This window comes from Cynocephalus volans, chromosome 7 (genome assembly GCF_027409185.1).
Source record: "Cynocephalus volans isolate mCynVol1 chromosome 7, mCynVol1.pri, whole genome shotgun sequence".
NCBI classification, from domain to species: Eukaryota; Metazoa; Chordata; class Mammalia; order Dermoptera; family Cynocephalidae; genus Cynocephalus; species Cynocephalus volans.
In genome coordinates this window covers 149333877-149355164 of record NC_084466.1, presented here as the reverse complement: position 1 = coordinate 149355164, position 21288 = coordinate 149333877, and the positions used below count along the sequence as shown (strand labels likewise).

General features: G+C 37.4%; 1 protein-coding gene across 6 annotated transcripts in view; it reads right to left on the bottom strand.

Moving 5' to 3' along the window:
- The window catches only part of INPP5F (inositol polyphosphate-5-phosphatase F), a 98224-nt gene that overhangs the window by 59242 nt on the left and 17694 nt on the right, over window positions 1-21288 (bottom strand). For all 6 annotated transcript variants that reach the window (XM_063102051.1, XM_063102052.1, XM_063102053.1 and 3 more), the window contains exon 2: window positions 14448-14528. In XM_063102051.1, the coding sequence (XP_062958121.1) occupies window positions 14448-14528 (81 nt within the window). The remainder of the gene's footprint in view (window positions 1-14447; window positions 14529-21288) is intronic.

The following is a 21288-nucleotide window of genomic DNA, read 5'->3' as shown; positions in this document are numbered from 1 at the left end:
TTTTACCTTAACAATCCTCACCTCTTTCCAAGGCTAAAAACCAAACATATCACTGCTACAGAAATCACTGCTACAGAAATCACTGAGGAAAACAACTGGAGTTTAAGAACAAATGAGTTTATGACTAGAAAAAGGAATATAGTGGAATAGTATATGAGGCATGCTGGCCGGCCATATAAAATGACATATTTAATGACAGCTGGGAGAGTTCAGAACTATGGCTCACATTCATGTGACTAATTCAAGCATTACGTCACCAGGGAGGTGGAACCATCAGCACCAAGGAGACTGGAGCTCAGATTAGGGACAAAGCAGGTGGGAAATTCTCAAACACAAAATGATGTAACAGGCTGAGGGGAGCAAGGAGAGAGGAATGGACCATTCAGCACTTAGGTACCTGGGGACAGAGTAAAAGGAACAGGAAGGAAGCAAAAAAAAAGACCAATGAGAAGATACCAAAGAAAGTAATCCTCTCACACCACTTAGCTGCCTGTTTCCAAGTCTCAAAGCTATTAACAAAATGATTCAGCTAAGCTAAACAATCATTAAAGGGTTAACAAGGAACCTAGTCACCAATGAAAATTTTATCTCTAAAATAATTCTGAGATCCTCACACATGAGAAAGTGAATATAAAATGACCATATTTGAATTATATTTTAGATCATCTTCGTAAAAATGTTATGGTAAAATGCTATGTTACAAATAATACTTTTGCTTTGAGGAAAGTATTCTAAAGAAACTTCAGAACGTGAAAAAATCACCTATAAGTTACTGTCAGACCGTTTTCTGTCACTTACAACAGAATACCTGAAACTGGGTAATTTATAAAGAAATGAAATTTATTTCTTACAGTTTTGGAGGCTGGAAAGTCCAAGGTGGAAGGCGCACCTCTGGTGAGGGCCTTCTTCTTGGTGGGAACTCTCTGCAGGGTCTCAATTCAGCGCAGGGTATCACACGGTAAGGGGGCAAGAGTGTGTTCATGTGCTATCTTCCTCTCTTTATAAAGCCACCAGTCCACTCCCATGATGACCCATTAACTCATTAATCCATGACTGGATTCATCCATTCATGATGGCATAGTTCTCATGATCCAATCACCTTTTAAAGGCCCCACATTTCAAATACCCTCTTAATACTGTTATAATGGAGAGAGCGTTTCAACATGAGCTTTGGAGGGGACAAACATTCAAGCCATAGCAGTTACCAAAATGTAAATTTGTTTTCTTTAATTAATATAAAATCAGAAGTAATGACAACAGGCTATAACAAAAGCTACCTTCTTACTTATATGTCTCTAATGGATTTATTGAGATGTAATTTATATACCATAAAATTCACCCACTGTAAGTAAAAAACGATTTTAATAAATTTATAATTGTGCAAATATCATCACAATGCCTACATAAAGCAACCTACTTCTCCCACAGTATAGCTGCATACACACAATTAAACTCATCTTTAAACAGAAGCAGTATCTAAAAGGCTTGTCCCAGGAACCAAGCTTCTGGCAGAGGCTGAGAGCTCCACAGGGGCCCTGCCAGGCTTCTCTTTGTTTCTCTCCAATGCCCTTGAGGAACAGGGTTTTCCAGTGGATTTATAGGCAAGTACTAAAACAATGCTAGTGACACTCAATTCATTCATCACTAAAATATATAAAATACTTCATTAGTGCCATAACAAGAAATTCTCCATAGAGAACAGAAGATTAAAATCGTATGCATAATGCATTATACCATCTTAATGATTAAGACATCTTCACCACTTCAAAAGTGGAGGAACAGCAGATGGCGAGTACTATTTAAATGAATGAGATCTAGTTGAGTAAATTTTGTCTGTGATTGTTCCGTACTATGAGTAGCAATTTTAATTTTAATTACTAAACAGAGAGCCTCTATTGCCAAACTAATCAAGACTCCTGACAATTTTCTCTTGAAACTATTTCTGAATATATTGTGGGATATATACCTTTGCTATTGAATCTTTTCACTTTTTATATTCAGATACTTCTTACCCTAATTGAGCTTATTCTCTTCTCAATCTTCAAAATACATTTTAACTTGAAGAGCTTTTGTGATTCATTTAAAATCTGCAGCCTAAAGCAATCTCTTCATGGATGTCTGTGTGAAGATATGGCTATCACCCGGATGTTACACAGAAAATAAATAAAAGAAACACACAAATCATATGGGCCTTTGGCACAGCTGCTTACTCTGCCAAGCTCCATCTCTCCTCGCACCACCATACACCCCCACACATACCCCTGGCCCCATCCATGAGTATGTCCCATGCACTCATTTTTCAGGCCTCAACTCATACATCACTTCCTCAGGGAAGCCTTCCATCCAGGAACTCCAGTCCCAGCCAATCGGGCCCCTCCATCATAAACTCCACATCATCCCACACTTTTCTTCAGAAGCTTAAGTTTATAATGATAAAACTGTGTGATCGGGTAATTAACGTCTATCACTCAGATTCAAATCTATGCTCCTGGAAGTCATGAGTTTTGTTCACCCTGTGGCCCCCAGCACTGAGTGCAGGCCATGGCACACAGCAGGCACTCCATAAATATGTTTCAATAAGTTCTTGCTGAATGTTTTTGAATAGCCCCTGCTGTGGGCCAGCACACAAGGACACAGCAAGTGAGCAAAACAGAAACAGCTCCAGACCATTTTCTTGGAACTTATCCTCCAGAGTAGGAACAGAGAAAAAAGAAGAAAACAGAAAATCAACATGTAGGGTTCATATCCCCATACGGCCAGCCGCCCCCAAAAAATAAACAAACAATTAAAGTGTAATTACAATTGTGATAAGAATTTAACTATCAGGCTAGTCTGATCGATGGTAGTGGGTTATTAGAACTTACTAACATTAGCATCACTAAAGTTGGTATATAACCCCCCACTGCCAAATTTGAATGGCTTTAAACAAACAAAGAATTTGACTACCATTCTTACTTCTTCCTGGACAGTACACTACACCAAATAAAAAATTTATTTTTCATAGAGCTTTACTTTTCTTTCATCTATTTGGCACATTACGCCTCCCTCCTACTTTCTGTTCATCATGTTAATAAATCTCAACTGGTCAAACTAAAGTCAGACATATTCAAGTTCTCAGAGGTAGACTATATTACTCTCTGGCTGAAAGTCCACCTGCCTGCAAATATCTGGAGAAGAGCCTTCCAACCCCAAAACTGGCTAATGATTTTAAACAGATATTTTTTAGGCACCAGAACTAATAGAACAATTTTTTAGCAGAGCTTGCAAAAAGGGCAGGCAATTATCAGCAAAGGATACCACAATCAAAAAATAGTTTAAATTCTCCCAACATCTATTTTTTAAAAGGAGCACGAGGATTACAAAATAGAACTTTCACGAATGCTACTAATAGTTTTTTTTTTTGTTTTTTTTTTTTGGCTTTTACTTTATTATTATTTTTTTTCTTTTTTTTTTTTTTAATTTTATTTTGTCGATATACATTGTAGCTGATTAATGCTCCCCATCACCAAAACCTCCCTCCCTTCTCCCTCCCCCCCACCCCCCAACAATGTCCTTTCTGTGCTACTAATATTTGACTACTAAAAACATTACTTTTTACAGATTCTCATGATGTGGTCTTTTAGTAACTTGTTAATATTACTACAGTTTCAGAAAATATTAACATTAGAAGAAGAGTCCAAGTTTAAAATTTGTCCAAAATTATGTATCTAGAACTTGATTCTCTAGGACATCTGTCACCTCTAAGGACCTTTAAGAAAAAAAAAACCAATAGTCAGCATATATTGAATGTTTACTATTCCCAAAAACTTACTTATGTGAGTTTTATTAAATCTTCATGATTACTATATCAAGAAGGTAATATCATCTTTGTCTTATATAGATGGCAACTGAGGCTTAGATGAAGTAACTTGACCCAAGGCAGTTGTGTGATCTTTCAGGATTAGTCCACATCTGGGGCGCGTGCCTAGTCAATGATATTTGGGAAATGGCCTATCACATCATGAAATAAAGGATAAGAAGCAGGAAACAGAGATATTGGACTAGAGAGAAATCTCTTTGACATGCTTTGTAATAAGCATTTCAGCAGACATGAGGTTCCTGTTATGAGCTGAACTATGTCCCCTCAAAATTTATATGTTGAAATCCTAACCCCCAGTACCTTGAAATGTGACTGTATTTGGAGATAGGGTCTTAAAAGAGGTAACTAAGTTAAAATGAGTTCATTAGAGTGGGCTCTAATTCAGTATGACTGGTGTCATCATAAGATGAGGAAATTTAGACATACACAGTTACAAAGGGAAGACCACGTGAAGATGCAGGGGGAATGTGGCCATCTACAAGCCAGGGAGAGAGGCCGCAGAAGAAACAACCCTGCAGACACCTTGATCTCCAACTTCTGACCTACGGAAATGTACAAGGATAGAATTCTGTTGTTTAAGCCACCCAGCCTGTGGTATTTTGCTACGGCAGCCCTAGCAAACGAACATAGTTCCTAAGTCATGAGAGCCTGCTACACTCCATAAAGCTCAGAGTTCAGTGACAGTTAGGAGCAGCAGCATGCTCACCCACGCCGTGTTAAGACTGTCAATGACATCTGTTCAAATAAATTTATGTTCCCATCTCACTAGGCAAGAACAAAAATTCGTGCATTAATATGTCGAGAATAAGTAGGAGGGAAACAGGAGTGAAAAAGAGTTTAAGTGCGGAAATTTTATTCCCCTCATCCTCTACTCCCGAAAGTTAAGATGTTCCCATGGGAAAATGCCCCCCAAGTGATTAACTCAGTTCTAATACACACCAACAGTACATCTCCCTTCCGAGCAATCTGACCCAGAGCAAGAGCTTTAACGGCAGAAGAAGGGATGAGGAATGCCAAGGACAGGATGAGAAGAAAACAGAAGAGTAAGATGGATACTCACAGAGCAAGGAGCTGGGGGTGAAATGGGATAGAGAGGGCTGGGAGGGAACGGAAGAACAGCAAGGCCCAGAGATTTCCCTTTGCTTCCCGCCTGTCCCCATTCTTAAGAGCCAAACCTTTAAAGTGACGCGACAAGAAAAAAAAAAAAAGCTTAAAGGATTAGGATAGTGAAAAATTGAGATTTTCCCTGCCCTTCTCTCCTTTATCTCTAGAGTTCACTCTATTCCCCACCTCTCTCTTCCAATATATCCTATTATCACAGGTTTTCCCACTGTGTCTACCAACTGTTCTTGAGCCAAAGGCGGCAAGTGATGCAAGGAGAGGAAGTACATACAAACAAGGGCTGACCACTGATGACCATACCTTCACTGCACCACAAATTCATCAACCATTAACTTGTATTTGTATGCTGCACACAGGAGACAACTTTTGGGTTGTCTGCCAAGTTCAACTGCCCCTTTTGGGTAGTCTGACTGCTCCTCCCACCTAGGGGAGTAGATATCTGGAGAATGTCTGAACAATGTGACCAGGGGAGGCCCTTGGCCCAAGCTTGACCAATAAGTCTCTTTCCTAGGAGTCTGAAATAAACTCACTATTCAATCCATTTTTATTGCTGGTCAGTCTCCAGTGATTATGGGGAACGTCAGATGTTAGTTGGTTTGAGGGCTGAGGGTGCCATTTTAAAAGCAGAAATTCTGTCCAACACATACAAAAATGGAGAAAGCCAAAAAAAAAAGAGAAGGAAGGAAGGAGATGTACAGGGAGAGGTGGTTGTTCAAGACCACCTGCCCCAGAAAATAATCTCAAATCCTATACAACATCCACTTCTTGGTTTTGGTCCCTTAGGTTCCTCATAAAAATGTGTTTGTTTTTGCATATGCTGATAGGTTTGTATTTGCAGCCAAAAGAGCCTTGATAAAAGTGATTTATAATTTACTAAGCACCTTCAGGTATAGGATCTCATTTGTGATTCACAATACCATACGGAAATATAAGGTTAAGTGTTCAGATCCCCTTACCAGCCAGCTGCCAAAAACAAAACAAAACAAAAAAACCCCTGCAGAAATAAACAGCCCAGTTACTCTTCCTCCTGTTTTGCAGCTTAAGAGGTAGAGACCCTTGCACATTGGTTCTTGTCTTTCTGGCTCCCAGCCACCACCCTGAAAGGATGTGCAGGCTATCAAGGAGAGAGAGCAGGACCAAAGGAAAGGCCTTGGGAGATGAGATAGATGGAGAGAAAAGGCCACTTGAAGGAAAACTAAGGCAACCCAGACAAACTCCCAGGTGAATGCTGGCACATGAATGATCCTAGCAAACAAGAGAAGAGCCACTTGGTCAGCCCACAGAATCATGAGAGATTATGCAACAGTTGTTTTAAGCCATTTACTTTTGGGATGGCTTGTTACATAACAACAGATAAATGAAACAGATATTAAGTAATTTCTCCTATATCGCGAAGCTAATAAATAGAGCTTGAATCCAGGTCTTCTGACTGCAATGATTTATTCACTGCTTCACGACATGACTGAAATTGAAAAAAAAATAACTCTGAAGTTTTATACACGTCATTTAAATAATAGAAAATGAATTTTAGTTCAGAACATCCAGCTGTGAAATTATCTTGTCAGCATGTAAATGAATTAAAAATATATGTATGTAAATGTGGACAGGTAGGAGAGCATTATTAAAATACTTAGCATGATTACACAATGACTAAATGCTTTTCTCTTGTGTTGAAGGACTTTTTAAAAACCTACCAAAGACAGAATATACAACAATGCTCACAGCAGTATTATTTCTAATAGCAAAAAAAAAAAAAAAAAGGAAACAACACAATTACCCAATGACAGGAGAAAGGACAATCATATTCACACAACAGTGAAAACAGAAATACAACTACATACATCAACATTGATAAATCTCAAAAATATAAATAATAAAAAGAAGTGAGAGAACATAAACAGCTTAATATCATTTATATAAAATCCCCCAAATACAAACCTTAGCAACATATTGTTTACGAATAAATATGTAATTAAAGCATTAATGACAATTAAAGGAATGGTAATTACAAAATTCAAATAGTTCTCTTAATGGAAAGGAAACAGAGTACACTTGGAGAAAGGCACAGAGAGGGGTCCAAAGATGTGGGTCATGTTTCATTCCTTAATGTGGGTGGTAGATACATGTGTGTATTTTACAACAAGATAGACTGCATATCTAAGGCTGATAAATAGCCTTTTGAATTTATAAAATGTTGTAAAAACAACCAAAGAACCTAGCAAAGGAAAATGAGACTGTCTCTGGCAATATGTGCTTTCTAATATACAAACATCAACCTAGTTCCCAAATGCTCAATATTTTATTTTTTTATTTTAAAAGAATAAAAACGGCACAATACAGAGATAGATATGCGCCCAATTACATAGCAATAATGGCAAAGCCTCCTATAGTTCATAACTCATTAAAACTGACACCAAGGGAGAAATATATATTTAAAAACAATGCTTAAAATATTTTATTTGTCCCTTTTCACTTATCTTTTGGGGACCTGCCTATTTAATACCTTTTGTATTGTCCCAGCAACAACATTCTCTCTGACCCCAGGACACAGGTGCCTATCCTTCAAGAGAAAGCCTGGTGAATGACCTAGCCTTTCCATCAATTTGCCTGCCCTGGGTAAGGGTCACTGAAAGGGACTGAGTATTAAGAGACCCACAGTCTTCCCTGGCTAGGACTGACTGTATCAGGAAGGGACAGCTGACCCAAAGCTGACCAATCATGGTCTGCCACCTGCCTATCTCTCAAGGTTTATTCCTACTATCCCTTCTCTTAAAATCAATGCACTTGCTGTATCTATCCTTCACAGCACCTGCCACATTTATCAAATAATCACACATTTATTCCAGCGATTACTCACTGATAATCTGTCTTTCCTCCAAATAATTACATATGTTTATTTCAGTGATTACTCATTGATATCAGTCCCTCCTCCTAAACTGTAAGCTCCATGAGGGGAGAAGCAGGTCAGTTTTTGCTCACTATTACGTTTTATCAAATAGCAAAACTCCTGATACACAATAGGCATTCGATAGGTATTTTTTCAGTAAAAGGAAGAAAGGAGTATAACATATGCCTCCTTTTTTCTAAAGTTTTTTATTTCATTAAACTTATATGGAAATACACCCACTTTGAACAGACCCAAAATTAAGACAAGAATCAAAGCCATAACAGTTTCCTTTTTTTTTTTTTTTTTGTAAATTTCCAGAAAGATGGCTGACTACAGATGGCCAGCCCTCACCTCTAATGCAAAGAGGGTCCAAAGCAACAAGCAATAATTAGTCACCTGTGGAGTTGAGTGTCTAGCAGAAAATGATAAAATCCAGCAAGACAGTGAGAAACCCCCTCCCCCCCCAAGATCTAGAAACTCGAGATAGCAACATAAAAAGACAGAGGAAGCACCCAACCAAGACTGGCATGGAGACTTGACAGACCCTGCACTCCTGGGACAAGAAGGTGCACGGCAGCGGGGAGCAGTCTACAGCCAACACTCCCACCTGTGTCACAATGAAGTTAAAAAAACAATCCCGGACAGGTATGAGAAATTTAAAGAAAGAGAAACCATAAAAAAGAACCAAGCAGAAATCATAGAACTGAAGAACTCATTCAATTAAATAAAAAATACAACCACAAGCTTAAGCAACAGGCTAAAACAAACAGAAGACAGAATTTCTGAGCTAGAAGACAGGCTTTTTGAATTAAAACAATTGGACCTAGAAAAAGGAAAAACAATTCTTATGAGATCTTTCAGACAACCTTAAATGTACAAACATCCATATTATGGGTGTACCAGAAGGGGAAGAGAAAGGAAAGGCACTGAAAGCCTATCTAATGAAATAACAGCCAAATACTTCCCAAGTATAAGGAGAGATACAGTGTCCCAGATCCAAGGAGCTCAAAGATGCCCAAGCAGATTCAACCCAAAAAGATCCTCCATGAGACACATTATAGTCAAATTGTCAAAAGTCAAAGACAAAGATAGAATTCCAAAAATAGTAAGAGAAAAGTGTCTAGTCACCTATAAGGGAATCCATCAGACTAACAGCAGACTTCTCAACAGAAACATTACAGGCCAGGAGATAGTGGGATGATATATTCAAAGTGTGAAAGAAAACAGCTGTCAGTCAAGAATGTTATAGCCAGCAAAGATATCCTTCAGAAATAAAGGAGCGATAGTATCTTTCCCAGACAAACAAAAACTGCAGGAATTCACCACCAAAAAACCAGTCCCACAAAAAATCCTTGAAGGAACCCTACATCTGAAATTAAAAGAGAAAGAACTATCATCATGATTACACAAGAAAGAATTAAAATCACTAGCAGAGCAGATATGCAAATGAGGAAGAGAAAGAAAATGTATCTCATCACTACAAAATACCACCAAATAGCAAAGACAAATGATAAAAGGGAAAGGAAAAAAATATATAAAACCATAAAAATTAATAAAATGGCAGGAATAAGACAATACCTTTCAATAACAACCCTGAATGCAAATGGATTAAATTCCCCCTGAGAAGATATAGACTGGCTGAATGGATTAAAAAACTAGATCCAACTATGTGCTGCCTGCAAGAAACTCACTTCACCAAAAGACATACATAGACTAATAATAAAGGGATAGAAAAAGATATTCCATGCAAATGCAAACCAAAAACAAGCAGGAATTGCCATACTTATATAGATAAAATAGATTTTAAACTAAGGACTATAAAAAGAGACAAAGAAGGACATTATATAATGATAAAAGGATCAATGCAGCAAGAAGATTTAATAGTCTTAAATATATATGTACCCAACATCAGAGCACCTAGATACATAAGGCAAATGTTACTAGATCTAAAGGGCGAGAAAGACCCTAATACAATAATAGTTGGGCACTATAACACACCTCTTTCAGCACTGGACAGATCATCTAGACAAAAAATTAACAAAGAAATATTGGATTTAAATGGCACTTTAGACCAACTGGACTTGACAGACATTTATAGAACATTTCATCCAGCAACTCCAGAATATACACTCTTCTCATCAGCACACAGATCATTCTTCAGGACAGACCACCTGTTAGGTCACAAATCAAATCTCCACAAATTTATTTTATTTTTTTTTGTCTTTTTCGTGACCGGCACTCAGCCAGTGAGTGCACCGGCCATTCCTATATAGGATCCGAACCCGTGGCGGGAGTGTTGCCGCGCTCCCAGCGCCGCACTCTCCCGAGTGCGCCACGGGCTCGGCCCAAATCTCCACAAATTTAAAAAGACTGAAATCATATCAAGTATTTTTTCAGACCACAATGGAATAAAACTAGAAATCAATCAACAAACAAAACTTTGGAAACTACACAAATACAAGGAAATTAAACAACATGCTCCCAAATGACCAATGGGGTAAAGAAAAAAAAAAGCAGGAAATCAAAAATTTCTTGAAACAAATGAAAATACAAGCACAAAAGACCAAAACCTATAGGAAACTGCAAAAGCAGTACTATAAAAGGGAGTTTATTGCAATAAATACTTACATCAAAAAAGTTCAAAGATTCCAAATAAACAACCTAAAATTACACTTCAAGGAACTAGAAAAGCAAGAACAATCCAACCCCAAAATTAGTAGATGGGAAGAAATAATAAAGATCAGAAGAGAACTAAATAAAATAGGGCCCCCCAAAAAATACAAAAGATCAATGAAATAAAAAGTTGTTTTTTGAGAAGATTAACAAAATTGACAAACCATTAGCCAGACTAACCAAGAAAAGACCAAATATAAAAAATCAGAAATGAAAAAGGAGATGTTACAACTGATTCCACTGAAACACAAAGAATCATTAGAGACTATTATAAAAAACTACATGAAACAAATTGGAAAATCTACAGGAAACAGATAAATTTCTGGACACATATACCCTACCAAGACTAAACCAAGAAGAAACAGAAAACCTGAACAGACCAATAACAAGTTATGAGATTGAATCAATAATCAACAGTCTCCCAACAAAGAAAAGTCCAGGACCAGATGGCTTCAATGTTGAATTCTATCAAACTTTTAAAAGATTTAATACCAATTCTTTTCAAACTATTCCAAAAAAAATCAAAGCAAAGGGTATTCCCCCAAACTCCTTTTACCAGGTCAGCATTACCCTGATACCAAAACCAGACAAAGATTCAACAACAACAAAAAAGAACTAAAGGCCAATATCCTTAATGAACTTAGATATAAAATTTCTCAATAAAGTACTAGCAAACAGAATCCAACAGCACATCAAAAAGATTATATGCAGTGGGATTCATCCCAGGGAAGCAAGGATGGTTCAACATATGTAAAACAATACATCACATCAAAATGAAAGACAAAAAATATATGATCAATTCAATAGATGCAGAAAAAGCATTTGATGAAATTCAAATCCCTTTATGATAAAAAACTCTCAACTAATTAGGTATAGTAGGAAAATAACAACACAATAAAAGCCATATATGACAAACCCACAGCTAATATCATCCTGAATGGGGAAATGTTGAAAGCTTTTCCTCTACAAACAGGAAAAAGACAAAGATGCCCACTTTCACTACAGCTAATTAACATAGTACTGGAAGTTCTAGCCAGGGCAATTAGGCAAGAGAAAGGAATAAAGAGCATCCAAACTGGAAAAGAGGAAGTCAAATCGTCCCTGTTTGCAGATAACATGATCTCATATATAGAAAAACCTAAATGCTCCACCAAAAAACTCCTAGAGCTGATAAACAAATTCAATAAAATTGCAGGATGTAAAATCAATATACAAAAGTCAGTTAGCATTTCTATACACCAACAACAAACTAGCACAAGAAGAAATCAAGAAAGCAATCCCATTCACAATAGCTACCAAAAAAACAAGGAGGCGAAAGATCTCTGTAATGAAAACTACAAAACACTGATGAAAGAAATTAAAGAGGACCAAAAAAAAAAAAAGACATCCCATGCTCATAGATTGGGAGAATTAATGTTGTAAAAATGTCTACATTACTCATAGTGATCTACAGATTCAATGCAATCCCTATCAAGTTACCAATAACATTCTTCACAGAAATAGAAAAACAATCCTAACATTCATACGTAACAACAAAAGACCTCGAATAGCCAAAGCAATCTTGAGCAAAAAGAGTAAAGCCAGAGGCATTATACTACATGACTTCAAGTTATACTACAAAGCTACAGTAACCAAAACAGCATGGTACTGGCATAAAAACAGACACTTGGACCAGAAGAACAGAATAGAAAGCCCAGAAATAAACCCACATACTTACAGTCAATTGATCTTTGATAAAGGCGCCAAGAACATACATTGTGGAAAGGACAGCCTTTTCAATAAATGGTGCTGGGAAAACTGTACATCCATGTATAGAAGAATGAAACTAGACCCTTATCTCTCACCATATACAAAAATCAACTCAAAATGGATTAAAGGCTTAGACATAAGACCTGCAGCTATAATATAATATTTCTAGAAGAAAACACAGGGTAAAACTCCAGGACATTTGTCACTTTGCCTCACTCAGGGTGACAGAGATGCAAAGGATTACTCAAAGCCCATTTCTTCTGAGCAGTGAGAAGCCCTGAAGGGGTTAATTTTCCAGGAACCCTCAAGAGAGAGGCATTCCTCCTTGGAAGAATAACACCAGACTGGCGTCTTCTCCCAGTATTTTTTTTTCAGGGCAGGAGGATACAGAAAAGGAACATAGGTGGAGTTATGGCTAAGTATAGTTTAACACTAGAGGCTGGTAACATCAGTGAAATAACAAAGTGACATTCCATTATGCAATTTGCAAAAGGTTGAGTCGACCCACCAACAAAAGCTTGTTCTTAGCAAATACTCTTTTCCTACAGCAATTTCCTCGTTTACATAACAATCAAGTAAATTTAGGTTAACCTACACCAAGGACGTCTGTCCTTGAGTCACCAATTTTGCTGTTACAATTTTTTACCTACAACAGAGACTTTAGCCTGGGGAAAGTTTCCTGTCTTTTGCAAGCTTAACACTTCTATATGTAATTTTTAAAAGTTAGGTTATACCTGAAACTACAGGGCTTTGGAAGCTAGGCCCTATGAAATACATTTGCTTCATAAATGTTAGTATACTCCACAGGACTAGGCAAAGATTTTACAAATGAAACCTCAAAAGCACAGGCAATAAAAGTAAAAATAAACAAATGAATTTTATCAAACTAAAAAGCTTCTGCACAACAAAGGAAACAACTGAAAAAATGAAGACCTACAGAATTTGGAGAAAATATTTGCAAACTATGCATCCAACAAGGGGCTAATTTCCAGAATACACAATGAACTCAAACAACTCAATAGTAAAGAAACAAATAATCCAATTAAAAAATGGGCAAGGGAGCTCAATAGACATTTCTCAAAAGAAGACATATAAATGGCCAACAGGTATATGAAAAAATGCTCAACTTCACTATCCATCAGGGAAATGAAAATAAAACCCACACTGAGATACCATCTCACCCCAATTAGAATGGCTTTTATCAAAATGACAGAAAATAACAAATGCTGGCGAGGATGGAGAGAAGGGGGAACTCCTATACCTTGTTGGTGGAATAATAAATTAGTACAGCCATTATGGAAAACAGTATGGAGGTTTCTCAAACAACCACAGACAGAACTACCATATGACCCAGCAATCCCACTACTGGGTATATATCCAAAAGAATGGAAAGCATCTTGCTGAAGGGATACTTGTATCTCCTTGTTTATAGCAGCTCTGTTCATAATAGCCAAGATATGGAACCAATCTAAATGTCCATTGACAGGTGACTGGAGAAAGAAAATGTGGCACATCTACACAATGGAATACTACTCAGCCATAAAAAAGTATGAAATTCTGCCACTCACAGTAACATGGATGACCTTGGAGAAAATTATATGAAGTGAAATAAGTAAAGCACAGAAAGAGAAATACTGCATGTTCTCACTCATGTGGAAGCTAAAAAAAAGAACACAAAAAAACCCAAAAAACATGCATAAAAAACAAGATGAACTGTTAAAAGGAGAGAGAACAACTATGGTTACTAGAGGCAGGAAAGGGGAGAGGGGAGGAGGGATAGTGAGAGGCTGATTAATGGGCACAAAAGTACTGCAAGAAGGGAAAAATAAGTCCTATTGGTGTACAGTTGAAGCAGAAATCTATAATCAATAATGATTTACTGCATGTAACCAAATGACTAGAAGAGATGAGATCAAATGTGCACCTCACAAAGAAATGATTAAGTTTTCCAATGACGAACAGGCTAATTACTCTGAATGATGGTCACATAATGCATACATATATTGAAATATAACTGTGTACACCATAAATATGTACAATGTTTCAATAAAAAGCATTTTTTAAAGCCATAACAGAATCTACATGTATCTTCATAGAAGAAACATCAGAGAATGCCTCATTAAATTTGACAAGTTTAAGGAGATAATAGAAACATACCTGAATGAAGTTGAATTTTCCCAATAACACCTTCTACCAACCCCAAACAAACAGGATTCCAGGCAAGAAGTAGATCAGTAGCTAAAATAAAATAATAAGCAGTTATGAGAAAACATTCACCAGAAAACATATTAAAACAGTATCTTTAGCAGTATGATCAATGATCAAAAATGACCAATGTCCCAAAAAACAGTTATGAACACCCAGAACTGAACACTTAATCATAAAGCAATTTGTGAGAAAGCATTAAACCTGAGGCCTGAATAAGGATTCTGATATAAGGACAGTTATGGGGAAAAAAACTGATGTTCAGAAACTCTGTCTAGATAGGAAACAGCACCTTGGCGCCCTATAGTGGAGGAAAGAGGCTGGTACGCTACAAGAGGGCAAATGGGAGGAATTGCCTGCTGTCCTATAGCACAGAGCCAGTCCCAGATCTGAAAACAAGGCCTGAGAAACAGCCATAAAGCTGCCTACTTACTGGATCACACTCTGGAAAATACCTTTTCCCAAAGATGCTTACATCAAGCAAAAAAATCCAGAAAGCCATTGTTCTTTTATATGACATCTAGGGAAAAAACAATAGGAATCATTTACATTTGGGTGTCTACTGTGTGCCAGGCATCTCAAGCAGGGTTCCTCATCTGAACCACAGAACAATGATTTGGGTGACTGTTTTCTCATTTATCCCTTATGATAAATGAGATGGCACATAACTGATACCATTCTAGACACATAGGAGAGAAGCAAATTCATTACACACAACAGATGCCTACAGACAACAAGGCTTAATTCTCTTGTGGAACCCAAGTTGCAAAAGGCTGTTATATACATAGTGACAAATTTAACAGTTGCAGTAGTTCAAAAGCTGAAAAAGATTAACAAGAATGAAAACAATATATCTCTCAGCAGAAAATTAAAATCACATTTTAATTATTACCATTTAAAATTTTATTTTAGTGAAACATATTCAATCTGTAGCTCACAGGGTAATTTTACACTTAATAGTCCAAATTCATTGGAAGTTTTTTCTTTTTCCCTGTTCACAGAAATTTAGGCTTTTTCCAGCATGCACTTTGAGTTTTGGCTATTGTATTTTGAATGTCTTTGTTATAATACTCATATTTTCAATGGTAGGCAAACAAGTTGACTTATTTGTTTTTATTGCAAGAATTAAAATAAAATAAGGAATTTTTTTTAAAAGGCTGTTAGATACACTATCATTTCTAATCTTGACATCTCTGTGAGTTAGGTATTAGAGGAGTCCTATTTCACAGACGAGAAAAATCAATGCTTAGAGAAGTAACATGGCTTAGTCATATAACAAACCAAGGCAGAGCTACACCCAGAAAGCCTGAACATGGCCTGCGCTCTAAGCCGTCCTGCTATGGCGCCTCTCTCAGAAACTACAAATGCAAGTAATCAGTAAGACAGTAATTTTTAAATAACATGCATTATTATAAAAGTAGCACTATAAAATTGGGGGGAAAATGTCTCGCTCCTCCACACAACCCAGAGATAAATTATTATTTTGCTACATTTCAGGTCATATGTTTGTATGCATACCAAATTGTAATATTGTAAATACAACATTGTATACTAATTTTCTTATAATATTTCCTGACTATTGTCTCATGTCTTTAAAATATTCTCCAAAATTATACTTCACAGTGGCATAATTTTCCACTTAAGGAAGTACTTCCTCACTACTAGGCATTTAAGTGATTTCTAATTTTTTCCCTATTATAAAAACACTGTGATAAATGATGAACATTATGCAAATATTTTATTTGTTTCCCTAATTAATAGCTTTAGGACAGATTCCTAGAAATGAAATTAATAGGTAAAAACATTAAAAATTTAAAGTTCTGGGCCGACCCCGTGGCGCACTCGGGAGAGTGCGGTGCTGGGAGCGCAGCAACGCTCCCGCCGTGGGTTCGGATCCTATATAGGAATGGCGGGTGCACTCACTGGCTGAGTGCCGGTCACAAAAAAGACAAGAAAAAAAAAATTTTAAGTTCCTGTATTAGTCCGTTTTTGTTGCTTATAACAAAATACGTGCAGCTGGGTGATTTATAAAGAAAACAAAATTTATCGCTTACAGTTTCTGAGGCTGGGAAGTCCAAAGTCCAGACGGTGGTTGCAACAGTGACCCAGGGGTCTCACAATGCAAGATGGTGGAAGCAGAGAGAGCAGAGAGAGAGAGAGACTCTTCTCTTCTTTTCAAGCCCTCAGAACCACACCCCTGACCACCATTTTTAATTCATTCACTATGGCACAGTCTTACAATCCAATAACCTCTTCAAGGCTCCGCCCTTCAACCACAATAGGATTTCCAGCCCCCTTAAGAGTCACCGTGGGGGCCAAGCATTTAATACATAAAACTTGGGGGACACAATTCAAGCTTCAGGGAGTTTGGGGGGACATAATTCAATCCACTACAGTTCTCAAATATTACCAAACTGCTTTCTACAAAGGTTATACGAAGATAGATTTCTGCCAGAAAATGCTTGTTTTAAAGAACTCTTGCCAGCATTTAGAATTTTTTAAATTTTGCTAATGTGATGGTGTCCATTGCTTAATATGATGTTTATTTTCTTTCCATCGCTGGTGAGATTAAACATTTAATTATAAAATTGGCTATTTATATTTCTTCTACTATGGTTTTCTTTTCATATCTTCTAATAATTTTTCTTTATATTCCTTACGGACTTAGGAGTTCTTTTTGTATTAAGGACTACAACTTTTTGGCAAGTTTGCAAATATTTTCACAGTTTTTAATCTCTATACAGATCTACCATTCTCATTACCTTTAGGTTTAAAAAGTTGTTCTTAAACCTATATCAATTAAATATTTACTGATTTTATATGTTAAATTTTAAATAACAGATTACCCCACTGGAATAAAAATACCCTGATTTCTTTCCAAATAGTAAGCTAGAATCCCTGTATCAGACAGGCCAACTCCCAACATCTGCCATATAGGGATAGATACATTTCCCACCTAAGAAAAGTGCTCCAGCTACCCAAGTGAGAGCTAAAGTAGTCAGGGAGAGCTACATAAAAGAAGTGGAATTTCGGGAATAAGGAAAGCTGTAAGAAAAATAACACAGAGGAAAGTACGTACCAAATTTGTTCTGAAATTTGTTTGATCATTGGAGAAACACATACCAAGTACTTGAAAGGAACCAGCCACTGTATCAGGTTAAGATGAAATGAAAATAAAAGAGCAAACAATCTAAATAACAAAAGATCAATGGGTACAGCAGTGATCTGAATTGATAAGACTGGAAAAGGAAACAGAGGCCAACTATGGAGAGACTTGAATAAAAGGAGATTATGGCAGGCAGATAATGACATAGTAAAACGAGATTACAGCCAGGGATTATATCACAAGGTTGATATGATGAATCCTCACCCAAAACTTAAATAGTGTTTTCAGTTGTCTGAGGTCCATTGTAAGAAATACTTTTTACATCATGACCTAGTAGACACATACACATATATATGTATGCACCAGAAACAAGTGTTTCACAAAATGATAGCTGAAAGGAAGTGGAGACTAGAGGTAGGAAAACAGCTAGGTTACTGCAGAAGTCTGTGCTTGAAATGACATGGAAGATCATTACAAATGGATTGGCAGTGGGTGAATGTGGAGTATGCATAAAGCAAACGTACTTCACAGGGCCTGGCTTTCCAAAGCCTTGCAGTTTCAAATATTAACCTTACAAAGGACAGGAAATTTTCCACAGGCTATAGTCTCTGTTGTAAGATAAAGAATTGTAACACAGCAAGGCTGCTGGCTCAAAGACAGACAGGTTACTGATTGATATGTAAAGATACTGGGAAACTGCTATGAGAAGAGAATGTTTGCTAAAATCAAGCTTTTGTTGCAAATTGCATTATGGAATGTCACCTTGCTTGTCTTACTGAATGTTACCAGTTTCTATTGTTAAACTTGTTAAACTATACTTAGCAAAAACTCCACCTATGTTCTCTTCCTGTAACTTCCTGGTCTGGAGAATAAATGTGGGAAGAGAACTCCAATTCATGGTTAATTTCCCAAATGGAAGGAATGCCTCTCTCTTGAGGGTTCCAGGAGATTAACCCCTTTTCGGGGCTTCTCACTGCTCAGAAGAGATGTCCTTTGAGTAATCTTTGGCGGCTCCATCACCCAGGGGATAAGGGGTGAAAGATTGTGGGAGGCAAAGCAACAAATGGTGACCCCAAAGTGATGAATTCTGGGTCTATGGATCAGAGACCAACCTGCCAAGCCTTGGAAAGGAAAAGAAAGAGGATGTCCGCCACTCATCCCAATAAAACGGAGGCCCTGACAAAAGGGGGAAAAGAAAGAGGATGCCCAGGAAAAGAAAGAGGACACCCAGAAAAAGAAAGAGGACATCTACTCATCCCGTCAAGAAGGAAATCCCGGTAAGGGGGACTCGCCCCGGTAAAGGGGATCACAGAAGTGGCTTTCAATTAAGCAATTGCATGCCTGCTGCAGTGTCTAGCTAGGGCTTTACCTGGAAGTTTTGCTTTCTTACTCTCTCAATTTTCTATCCTTGCAATTATGGGTAGTTTACTGTCTAAGAGGGAAGTTCAATATAGTTCACTACTTCTATGTCTCCTTAAGGCAATAGGGTATAAAGTAACTAACCATCATCTAACTAAATTATTATTGATTGTAGTGGTTTGGAAATTTTGTCAAATTGCTTTAAAAATTATTCAGGAATTTAACAAAAGGAAAAAACGTGTTTATGCCATTAAAGAGGATGAAAAACAATCCTCGCCTCCTCCTCCTCCTCCTCTCCCCCCATCTCCACCTTCGGAGGCAAACAATTCAGTTGTTCCCTTGATGGAGTCCTGTCTTAAAGAAGGACATAACATGGGAGTTGATGCTCCTCATGTCTTTCCTGTTGTAAGAACTGGGACTCAGTCAAGATCTGAAAACCTCCCCTTCTCCTTGTTTGAAAGATTTAAAAAAAGCATAACAGAAAATGGCTTACATAGTACTTTTACTAAGGGATACTTAGAATCAATTGCTAATGGATATAATATGATCCCTTGGGATTGGAAAACACTTGGAAAAACTGTTTTAACTCCTGCTCAATATACTGTATGGCTACAGGAATATCGGGAAGCCTTACATGCTATTTCACTCAAAAATTTACAAAATGAGGTTCAAATTAGCATGGACATGTTACGTGACCAAACAACTAGAGCAGCCGTAAAGGCTTAGAACAAAATTCCTGAAACAAAATGTAAACTTCAACCTCTTGCTTCCCCTGATGCGTTTTGGACACAAGGATTAGATAAGACTCAGCCACTGTTGACATTATCTGTTGAACAAAAATTAATTACAGATTCGGGGGCTGATGTTACCATAATTGCTAAAAAGGACTGGACTCCATTGTGGAAGTAACTTCTTTGCCAGTTACACTTACTGGATTAGGCAGGTTCAAAATCCCTTATCAAAGTAAAAATCCTTTGCTGTGTACTGGCCCCGAGGGACAAACTGCCTCCATTATGCCTTTCGTTCCAGATCTCCCTCAAACCCTACGGGGCCGAGACCTCCCTGCTCAATGGGATATTTATATTGGGACATCTCCTTCAAAATTTATCATGATGGGGCCGGCCCGTGGCTCACTCGGGAGAGTGCGGTGCTAATAACACCAAGGCCCCGGGTTCGGATCCCATATACGGATGGCCGGTTCGCTCACTGGCTGAGCGTGGTGCTGACAACACCAAGTCAAGGGTTAAGATTCCCTTACCGGTCATCTTTAAAAAAAAAAAAAAAATTATCATGATGGCCATGGCCCCACTCCCACCAGTCAAATTACAATGGACTCCTGGTTCTTGGGTTTGGGTGGAGCAGTGGCCTCTTAAAGGGGAGAAATTAAATCAAGCTACTTTATTTGTTAAACAACAGTTACAAATGGGACATTTAGAGCCATCACATAGTCCCTGGAATACTCCCACTAAATCTTTTACTACTGTTAGACAGGGACCCACTGAGCCTTATACAGATTTTATTGTCTTCAAGATGCTATAACTAGACAAATTGACAATGCTCATGTCAATGCAGAACTGCTATCACAAGTTTATTTACATTTAATCAAACTAGTTAATAATGCCAGTTTACAAATAGCTCCAGATAAAATTCAAAAAAAGGAGCCTTGGAAATGCCTTGGTTTTTTGATCACTAAGAGAAATATACGGCCACAAAATGTATCTTTCCATATTCAGGAGCCTGTTACTCTAAATGATTTACAAAAATTACTTGGCCACATTAACTGGCTCTGCCCTTCTATGGGTGTTCCAAATTATCGATTACAACATTTGTTTAATACCTTGAAGGGAGACCCTGATCTGTCCTCCACTCATTACTTATCTGAAGAAGCAAAATTAGAATTAAAACAGATTGAATCCTTTTTACATTCCAGACAATTAGCATGTATTGTTAAATCTCAAGTCATTCATTTCATTGTTTTGAATACCCCACAGTCTCACAGGTTTGCTTTGCCAATTTCTTCCTCAAATAGGAGTCATTGAACAGATTTTCTTACCCCATCAACAAAAAAGGGTAGAACAATGTTCTACCCTTCTCTAAAATTAGAATAATGTATTCAGCTACTCACTAGGGGAAGACACCTTTGTCAAGTACTTACTGGGTATGATCCTGATATTATTAATCCTGGTCTTCCTGGCCCTTTATCAATTGGAAATGATAAACGGCCATATTGCTGATCACTTTGTTATGTATAATACTGTTTTACAGAAAGCTATTGATTCTCATCAGTTTTTTCATTAGGGTTCACAAGTTTTGGCTAACATGCATCAG